This window comes from Chlamydomonas reinhardtii, chromosome 5 (genome assembly GCF_000002595.2).
Source record: "Chlamydomonas reinhardtii strain CC-503 cw92 mt+ chromosome 5, whole genome shotgun sequence".
NCBI classification, from domain to species: domain Eukaryota; kingdom Viridiplantae; phylum Chlorophyta; class Chlorophyceae; order Chlamydomonadales; family Chlamydomonadaceae; genus Chlamydomonas; species Chlamydomonas reinhardtii.
In genome coordinates this window covers 2,941,792-2,950,677 of record NC_057008.1, presented here as the reverse complement: position 1 = coordinate 2,950,677, position 8,886 = coordinate 2,941,792, and the positions used below count along the sequence as shown (strand labels likewise).

Sequence of the window (8,886 nt, the reverse complement as noted above, 5' to 3'; positions counted from 1 at the left end):
ACACGCGCCCAGTTCCCGCCTCCCTCACCTCCCTCAAACCCCCTCTCCTCCTGCAGGGCCGTGGCGCCAAGCGCGACACGCTGGCTGAGATCGTGGAGGCGGAGCGGCAGATCATGTTGTGGGAGCGCAAGATCCAGCTGGAGAAGGAGATGCAGGAGGTGCTGGACCCCACGGTGGGGCAGGACGTGGTGGCGGAGATGAAGAAGGAGATCCACCGCATGACGCTGAGGCACACGGAGCTCATGAGGCTGCAGGTGGGAGGCAGCGGAGGGGAGGGAGGGGAGGGAGGGGAGGGGAGGGGAGGGGAGGGGAGGGGAGGGGAGGGGAGGGGAGGGGAGGGGAGGGGAGGGGAGGGGAGGGGAGGGGAGGGGAGGGGAGGGGAGGGGAGAATAATTGCACTTGGTAGTGGCGAAGCCACTGATGACTAGGGCTGACAAGCCCTAGTGTTTGGGGGAGGGGGAGGGGGAGGGGAGGGGAGGGGAAGGAAGGGGAGGGGAAGGAAGGGGAGGGGAGGGAAGGGGAGAGGGGCTTGCTTGCCCTAGGGCAAGGAATGCGGGAGGTACCAAAGTGGGGAGGCTGGAGAGGGGAGGAGGTGCTGGTGAGAGGAGGTGTAGGCTTGAGATTTAGGGGGAATGGCTGAGGTGTGGATGGCGTGGGGGAGCGGGGAAATGTGTGGCCGCGCCGAGCCTGGTGGAAAGGCACCGAGGTGAGGGAACGGGAGAGGGGTCGAGGACTGGTGATGAGGGTAGGGATGTGCAAGGTGGTTGAGGTGCAGGGGGCATGTCGGGTTGAGGCTATGAGTGATTGGTGCGGTGAAGCGGTTGCACCATGGAGGGGGGCAGGGGGGAAGTTGTAGATACCAGCCGAAACTAAACCGGGGGCAAATAGCCAGTGCCAAGGGAGGGTGCCTGACGCGTGGGTGGGAGCACAGCGGCAGCAGGGATGCGAGAAGGATGTCACACGGCCGGGGGGCCCGCGGCTAAACCTTGCTCCTCGATTGCCATTCCCATCCCACCCACCAACCCGCCTACCCACCTCCCTGCCTAATCCGCCCTCACACACACACACACACCCAAGTCCGCATCTTTCCCACAACGCGCACCACGCCATGCCACGCCATACCACACCACGCCCCCGCGACACACCTACACACCTACACACACCACACCACACACAAAATGCACACACTGTCTTTGCGCTATGTTTTCCCTGTGCTCTTTAACACAACACAACACAACACAACACACCCCGGGCCTTACGGCCTGGACCGGCCTAGTGGCCAGACGCGTTTGTGGCTGCCCTTAGGCATTGTCTGCCCTGGCGTCGAGAGCTGGTTAGGTTGCGGTTGAGGTCGTGCAGGCTGCGGGGTCGTAGGACTCAGCCCCGCAGCCACTGTGGTCGTGCTTTCGCGTGCTGTCGCGTGCTGCGTGTTTTGTTATGTTTGCTGTTTTTTGTCTTCTGCCCGCCTGGTCTTTAAGAGGTAGCTCGCCCGCTGGGTCTGAGGTTGTTACACCGGTAGTAACTCCGCAAGGATTACTGGCGCGGTGAAGGGTCGGAGTGCGTTGCCCTGTGGACTCCAGAGCTGTTTGCGCTCTGCCCGGGAAACGCCAGGTCACGGCAGCCCTCGATTGAAAGCCCTGTCGTTGGTTATACCAGATACACGATTCACGTGATCTGGCAGAATAACCGTGGAAACCGTAGTCACAACACAACACAACACACACACACACACACACACACACGCACCTACACACAACACACACACACACACACACACACACACACACACAACACACACACACACGCACACACACACAGGTACGATGAGACGCTGCGGCTGAAGGACTCGCCGACGCACCGCGCGGGTCGCAGCCGGGTGCGGGCGGCGCTGGGCCAGCTGGAGGCGGCGCTGGAGGACGCGGCGGCGGCGGTGGCGGCGGAGCCGCAGGTGGGGTGGGGGGGGGGGCGAGGCAAAGCACCAGGGTCTGTGTCGGGCACGAGGCTGAAGTCGTGAAGAGCTTAATGCTTTGTAAATCATTTACTCCGGTTGTGATTTGTTCATGGGCGGCTTCCCGGTTTCTCTCCTACTTAGTACTAGTGATGCAACCACCCCGTTCTTCTCCGTGAACGGTAAAACCACTCCTTCACTAGTCATAAATAAGAAACTTTTCTGTCCTCATCAGAACCCGGACTACCTGGTGGCTCGAGCCATGCTTTTGGAGCGACTGGGCAGATACCAGGAGGTGAGATGGGGTGGGTGTGGGGTGCGTGGCACGGGTGCGTGTGTTGTTCCCACCATTCCCAGAAGGCTATCAGATGCACGAGGAAGCAGTAATACGACAAGTTACGGTACAGGGGTTACGTCAGTATGTTGGGTTAGGTCAGATGGGCAATGCGATGCCGCCTGGGCTGGCAGGAGGTGAAAGAGGAGGAGGTGGGTTTGGTTACCCGGATCCAACCCGACCCGCACCCACAACCAGTTGACCCCAACACATACACCTCCCCTCCCGTGACTGAGTGGGCCTTCTGACGATGACGGGACTGTGGCTCGGGCACATACCCCCGCCCCCCACGGACGTCGGCGCTTCATACTTGTGTATTACACACTCCGCCTCCACACGAACGGCTCCCTCCCTACCCCTCCTCCCCCCATGTCTACTTCGTTACACTTCTCTGTAACGATCCTGGCAACCCCCCCCCCCCCCCCGGAGCTGGGCGCCGGACGCTGGACTCCGCGGACATCAGTAACGACGACTACTGTGTACCTTTGTATCTGGCTACGACTTCACTTCGTAAACTTAATGCGTGTACCCCCCCCCCCCACACACACACACACACGCACAGGCCATTGAGGACTATGGCTCGGCGCTGCCTGGCCTCAGGGCCGCGGGTGTGCCCACCTTCGAGTGCCTGTTCAACAGGGGATACTGCCACAAGTGAGGAGGAGGGGAGGGGGAGGGGGGAGCCGGGAGGGGAGAGGAGGGAGGGAGAGGGAGAGGGAATGCGAGGGGAGGAGGAGAGGGGAGGAGGAGGGGGGGGAGGGAGGAAGGGAGGGGAGGGTTGTAGATACCAGCCCGAAATGAGACAAAGCATGCCAGACTAGGGAGGAGGGAGGCGCAAGAGAGAAGGAGGGGGGGAGAGGGTTGCGCGCCTGCGCGAACCCAGGCCTTGGCCTCCTGTGGCCTTCATTATGGCCACCTCTCAAGCCTGCCCTCACCCGCACCAACCCCAATCTTGCGCCTCGCCCCGCCCCTCCTCCTCGCCCCGCCCCGCCCCCTTCGGCCTCCTCCTTCTCCCCCCCCCCCACAGGCTGCTGGGTCGCACGGAGGAGGCCATTGCCGAGCTGGAGGCGGCGGCGCTGCAAAACACAACCAGCATGACCGTGCGGGTGAGAGGAAAGGAAGGAGGAGCATGTGCGGAGGGAGGATGGAGGATGGAGGGAAGGGGAGGGCCGAGGTTTGGGAGCTGTCGTGGACTGTGTAAGCAGAGGAAGGGGAGCGATTGCCATCATTATTGGGACCAGTATGAAGTGGCGAGTACTGTTATAAAGGGACCGTCTGTTAGGTAGCGTGTAGTACCACGGCTTGAACTGGCGTACCCCGCCACCACTCTCCCCGCACCCCGCCAAACCCAAACCCCCACACCCCAAACCACCCCAAACCCACCACCCACGCCCTGAACCCCTCCACCCCCCCCCTCCTTCCCCCCCAAACCCCCCCCCCCCCACACACACACACCCTCACCCACCCCTCACCCCCCCCCAGACGGTGCTGGGCGCGCTGTACCTGTCCAAACGCCGCTACGCCCGCGCCGCCGACGTGTTCGCGGTGGTGGCGCAGCAGCAGTACGGCAGCGCTGCCGCCGCCAGCAACGCCGCGCTGGCAGCCTACCTGGCGGTCACAGCGGACTACGACGACTCCTCGCCCGCCACACGAGCCGCCAGGTGGGCTGGCTGTCCGTGCTGTAGTTACTTTGATGAAGTAGATGCATCGGTATAAAGTCGAGATGGAAGTTCTTCGTCGTATAGCGTACTGTACGGTGTTTGCATCCGCACACGGTGCCTGTCGGAGTGTGGACTGAGTCCCCGCTCGCAATGGCTGGCGGCTCGTGTCCCTCCTCTCCCTCGTGTCCCTCGTGTCCCTTGTGCCCCCGATTCCGAGCTCGTTCCATCTTTGCCCTCCTTCGTAATACTTCGATCCGTATTGCTGCTGGTGTATTTCTTGTGCTGGCTCCTGTTGACCCGCTCCCTTGTAACCTGCCTGCCTGCTCGCAGCCTGAATGAGCAGCGGCAGCGGGCGGCGCGCACGGCGGCGCTGGCCTCGGCGCGCAAGCCGCCCGCCATTGCGCAGCTGACCGGCGACTCGGGTGAGAGAGCTGGAACGACAGGGGGGGCAGGGGGGCCGGGGGCGAGGGGGCAGGGGGCGGGGGGCGAGGGGGGCGGGGGCGGGGGCCAGGGGGCAGGGCCAGGGGGCATAGGTGGCCAGGTGGCATAGCGCACGGGGGCACGGGTGTTGGGCACGGGTGTTGGGGTCAGAAGCACGGACACGGTTGCGGTTACGCCCGATACCCCTGATGTCGTGGCGTGCGGGTGGTGGTGTTTGGGGCGGGAGGCGCGGGAGGTGCGGGAGGTGCGGGGGGTTGTAAATCCCAGCCCAAACTAAACCAAACCAAGCTAAAACTAGCGGAGCGCAGGTAGAGGCGGCAGTTGTAAGTGATATTACTTATGGGATGGGGGCCGAGGCGTCGTGGAGAGGCGACTGCGTGCAGGGGCAGCGCGGGTTGGTTCCTGACGTTTGCTTGGTTCCTGACGTATGGCCCTCCTCCTCCCCACACCCCACCATCGTCGGTAACGCTTCATGTTCCGCAAGATGGTCTACCGTCTACCACTTCCTTCACTAATCATGAATGTAACCCCACCCCACCCACACTGCACACAAGTCGCCAACACGCCACGCGACGGCGAGGACGACGGCGGCGGCGGCGGCGGCGCAGCGGGCAGCGGCAGCAGGCGCAGTCTGGCCAAACAAGTCACCAAGCACCGCGAGGCGGCGGCGGCGGCGGCGGCGGCGGCGGCGGCGGGTGGCGGCGGCGGCGGCGGGCCGGGGAACCTGTCGGCACGGTGAGCGAGCCTGACGTGTGTGTATGTGTGGATGGGGGTTGCAAGGATTGGTACAGAGAAGTGTAGCGAAGTAGCGGGGGGGGGGGCGGGGTGCTCTGTCAAGGCAGACCGCTTCAGCCTGAGCGCACCTGCAAATAAGAACCCGTCCCTTCTTTGCCACCATCCATTTTTCCCACGGCATCTATGTTGTGTGCCAAAACTTGCGGGCTTCTTTCCTTCCAGTCAGGCTTACCAAACCCATGAATAGCCCTGGTGCTAGCCGCCCAGACCTGCCCACCGGAGGTGCCCCGCCCCGTGCCGCTCTCCCCCACCCCACAAACCGTTTGGGCTGGTATCTAAACCCCCACCTGATTCCACTTATATCCTGTTCCCAACGTTTTTGAACCTTGCAACCCCCCACCACACACGGTGGTTCAACGTTACCCCCCACCCCACACGCACAGGTCGCTCCGCGCCCGCGCCGCTCCCTCCGTAGCTGCGCTGCTGGATGAGGAGGTGGCGGCGGACGAGGGAGCGCTGCCCTCACCGCGGGTGAGGCTGGGAGAGGCAGGAGGGGCGGGTGTGGATGAGGACTGGGAGAGGGAGAGGGGGAGGGGAGAGGCAGGAGGGGAGGCTGGCAGGGGAGGGGGGGCTGACAGGGGGGGAGGCACGTGGGGAGGTAGGAGTATTGAGGCGTTTGGTGTTTAAGCAACGGGTTGATGCTGGGAGATGCTCGTCCAACGCCTCCCCTGCATCACACACACACACGCACAATGCCGCCCCAACCTGCTTTCCACACTTCCACACCCCACAGCCCGGGCGAAGGGGAGGCACCGGCGCCGCCAACACCGCATCCACAGACGCAGCAGGCGCAGCAGGGGCAGCCGACGGCGACAGCTCAGAAGACGAGCTTGACGGCGGCGGCGGTGGCGGCGGCGGCGGCGGGCCGGGCGGGCCAGAGCCGCCCCCCACTGTGTACCTGCCCGCTGACCCGCGGCAGTGGGCGGCAGACGTGGTACGGGAGAACGAGGCGCAGGCGGTGTGGGACGCAGATAAGAAGTTGGTGCTAGAACAGGTATGTCGGGGTGTGTGTTTTGGGGAGGGGGGGGCGGGTACAATTATAGTACACATCATCATGAGTGTAATTCCCTTCCCCCGGGCTCTGGGGGTCATGAGTTAGTTGGGTTTATTTTGGAGTAAACTACCTCCCCCTGTACCGCTTTCACAACCATCTTTGCAGCCCTCATTCCACCCCACCCCACACAAAAACACACACGTCGTTCCCCCCTTCATCGCCTGCCCCCCCCCCAGGCTCTCAAGGGGTTTGACACGGCCATGGCCAATCAGAGGGCACTCGCTAAGGAGCGAGCGGCGGCGGAGGCGGAGGCGGAGGCGGTGGGGCGCCCCGTGGAGCGGCCGGGGCGACACGTGCTGGACTCGGGTGCGTGTGTGTGTGACACGGTCCTCCGCGCGCACACACACACACACACACACACACACACACACACACACACACACACACACACACACACACACACACACACACACACACACACACACATACACACACACACACACGCGCATATCTCCCCCTCTTTCTGTCTCCCTGCCACGCAGACACGACGGCAGTGGAGGTGGGCGAGGCGGGCGACGTCCCCGGGGGGCTGCTGGTGGTGGTGGACCGGCGGCTCCGCACGCCCGGCACGGCCGTGGTGCACGACCGCGAGATTGAGGGCGGAGAGCTGCAGTACAACAGGTGGGGAGGCGCTGGGGGGGGAAGGGCCGGGGGGGAGGGGAGGGAGGGGGAGGTTATAGATACCAGCCCAAACTGAACCAAACCAAGCTCAAGTAGCGGAGGGGGGAGATCGGGCAGGGAGGGATGGTAGGGTGGGAGGGTGGGCCATTCTTGTGAACGGTGTGTATTAGCAATGGAAGTGCCGACGTCCAGGCGGGGAATGGGGGTTTGAGGGGCGGAGGCGGAGGCATGGGGGATCGGGACGTTGTGGATATCAGCCAGGGCCAAACCGGTGTGTGTTCAAGGGAAACACAAGCGCGTGTGTATGTGTGTTTATGTGAGATGCGCACGACCCTTGAATCTTGAGACCTGTTTCGCTGGGCTCGGACAAGTATCCTCCCCCAGAAACTTGTGGGAACTGGCTCCGTTCCTGACATGAACGTCTAACCTCCCTCCCCGCTTCAAACTTGTGGGTATTCACTCCGTTCTTGGCATGAACGGCTATTTCCCCCACTCCTCCTCGCTCTTTTGCATTGGGTGCGGTTTTGTTTGGACAACTCCCTCCGCCCCTTTCCCGCCTCCCAAACACACAGGGGTCTGGTGCTGTTGGCACTGGGTCGACTGGCCGAGGCCGCAGCCGACCTGGACGCAGCCCTGGCAGCCAACCCCCACCACGCCCACTACCCCTACTACCAGGTACAGGGACCCAGGGACCAGGGACCAGGGACCCAGGGACCAGGGACCAGGGACAGGGACCAGGGACCAGGGACCAGGGACCAGGGACAGGGACCAGGGACAGGGACCAGGGACCAGGGACAGGGACCAGGGACAGGGACCAGGGACAGGGACCAGGGACCAGGGACCAGGGACCAGGGACCCAGGGACCAGGGACCAGGGACAGGGACCAGGGACCAGGGACCAGGGACCAGGGACAGGGACCAGGGACCAGGGACCAGGGACAGGGACCAGGGACAGGGACCAGGGACAGGGACAGGGACCAGGGACAGGGACCAGGGACCAGGGACCAGGGACCAGGGACCAGGGACCAGGGACCCAGGGACCAGGGACAGGGACCAGGGACCAGGGACAGGGACCAGGGACAGGGACCAGGGACAGGGACCAGGGACCAGGGACCAGGGACCCAGGGACCAGGGACAGGGACCAGGGACCAGGGACCAGGGACCAGGGACCAGGGACAGGGACCAGGGACCAGGGACCAGGGACAGGGACCAGGGACAGGGACCAGGGACAGGGACAGGGACCAGGGACAGGGACCAGGGACCAGGGACCAGGGACCAGGGACCAGGGACCAGGGACCCAGGGACCAGGGACAGGGACCAGGGACCAGGGACAGGGACCAGGGACAGGGACCAGGGACAGGGACCAGGGACCAGGGACCAGGGACCAGGGACAGGGACCAGGGACCAGGGACCAGGGACAGGGACCAGGGACAGGGACCAGGGACCAGGGACAGGGACCAGGGACCAGGGACCAGGGACCAGGGACCAGGGACCAGGGACCAGGACCAGGGACCAGGGACCAGGGACCACGGACCAGGGACCAGGGACCAGGGACCGGGACCAGGGACCAGGGACCAGGGACCAGGGACCAGGGACCAGGGACCAGGGACCAGGGACAGGGACCAGGGACCAGGGACCAGGGACCAGGGACCAGGGACCAGCGACCAGGGACCAGGGACCAGGGACCGGGACCAGGGACCAGGGACCAGGACCAGGGACCAGGGACCAGGGACCAGGGACCAGGGACCAGGGACCAGGGACCAGGGACAGGGACCAGGGACCAGGGACCAGGGACCAGGGACCAGCGACCAGGGACCGGGACCAGGGACCAGGGACCAGGACCAGGGACCAGGGACCAGGGACCGGGACCAGGGACCAGGGACCAGGGACCAGGGACCAGGGACCAGGGACCAGGGACCAGGGACCCAGGGACCAGGGACCAGGGACCAGGGACCAGGGACCAGGGACCAGGGACCAGGGACCAGGGACCAGGGACAGGGACCAGGGACCAGGGACCAGGGACAGGGACCAGG

The 8,886-nt window shown here is 64.6% G+C and overlaps 2 protein-coding genes across 2 annotated transcripts in view; both read left to right on the top strand.

Moving 5' to 3' along the window:
- CHLRE_05g238270v5 (uncharacterized protein) overlaps positions 1 to 874 on the top strand; it is a 1,646-nt gene extending 772 nt beyond the window's left edge. Inside the window, exons 3-4 of the mRNA XM_043062309.1 lie at positions 57 to 254; positions 429 to 874. Coding sequence (XP_042924873.1) covers positions 57 to 254; positions 429 to 434 — 204 coding nt within the window. The 3' untranslated portion in view covers positions 435 to 874. The remainder of the gene's footprint in view (positions 1 to 56; positions 255 to 428) is intronic.
- A 344-nt stretch (positions 875 to 1,218) lies between these two features.
- The window catches only part of CHLRE_05g238260v5 (uncharacterized protein), a 12,168-nt gene continuing 4,500 nt past the window's right edge, over positions 1,219 to 8,886 (top strand). The window contains exons 1-13 of the mRNA XM_043062308.1: positions 1,219 to 1,469; positions 1,819 to 1,948; positions 2,184 to 2,243; positions 2,845 to 2,936; positions 3,310 to 3,388; positions 3,765 to 3,943; positions 4,274 to 4,365; positions 4,939 to 5,119; positions 5,563 to 5,650; positions 5,913 to 6,173; positions 6,410 to 6,539; positions 6,716 to 6,854; positions 7,427 to 7,529. Coding sequence (XP_042924872.1) covers positions 1,438 to 1,469; positions 1,819 to 1,948; positions 2,184 to 2,243; positions 2,845 to 2,936; positions 3,310 to 3,388; positions 3,765 to 3,943; positions 4,274 to 4,365; positions 4,939 to 5,119; positions 5,563 to 5,650; positions 5,913 to 6,173; positions 6,410 to 6,539; positions 6,716 to 6,854; positions 7,427 to 7,529 — 1,566 coding nt within the window. The 5' untranslated portion in view covers positions 1,219 to 1,437. The remainder of the gene's footprint in view (positions 1,470 to 1,818; positions 1,949 to 2,183; positions 2,244 to 2,844; positions 2,937 to 3,309; positions 3,389 to 3,764; positions 3,944 to 4,273; positions 4,366 to 4,938; positions 5,120 to 5,562; positions 5,651 to 5,912; positions 6,174 to 6,409; positions 6,540 to 6,715; positions 6,855 to 7,426; positions 7,530 to 8,886) is intronic.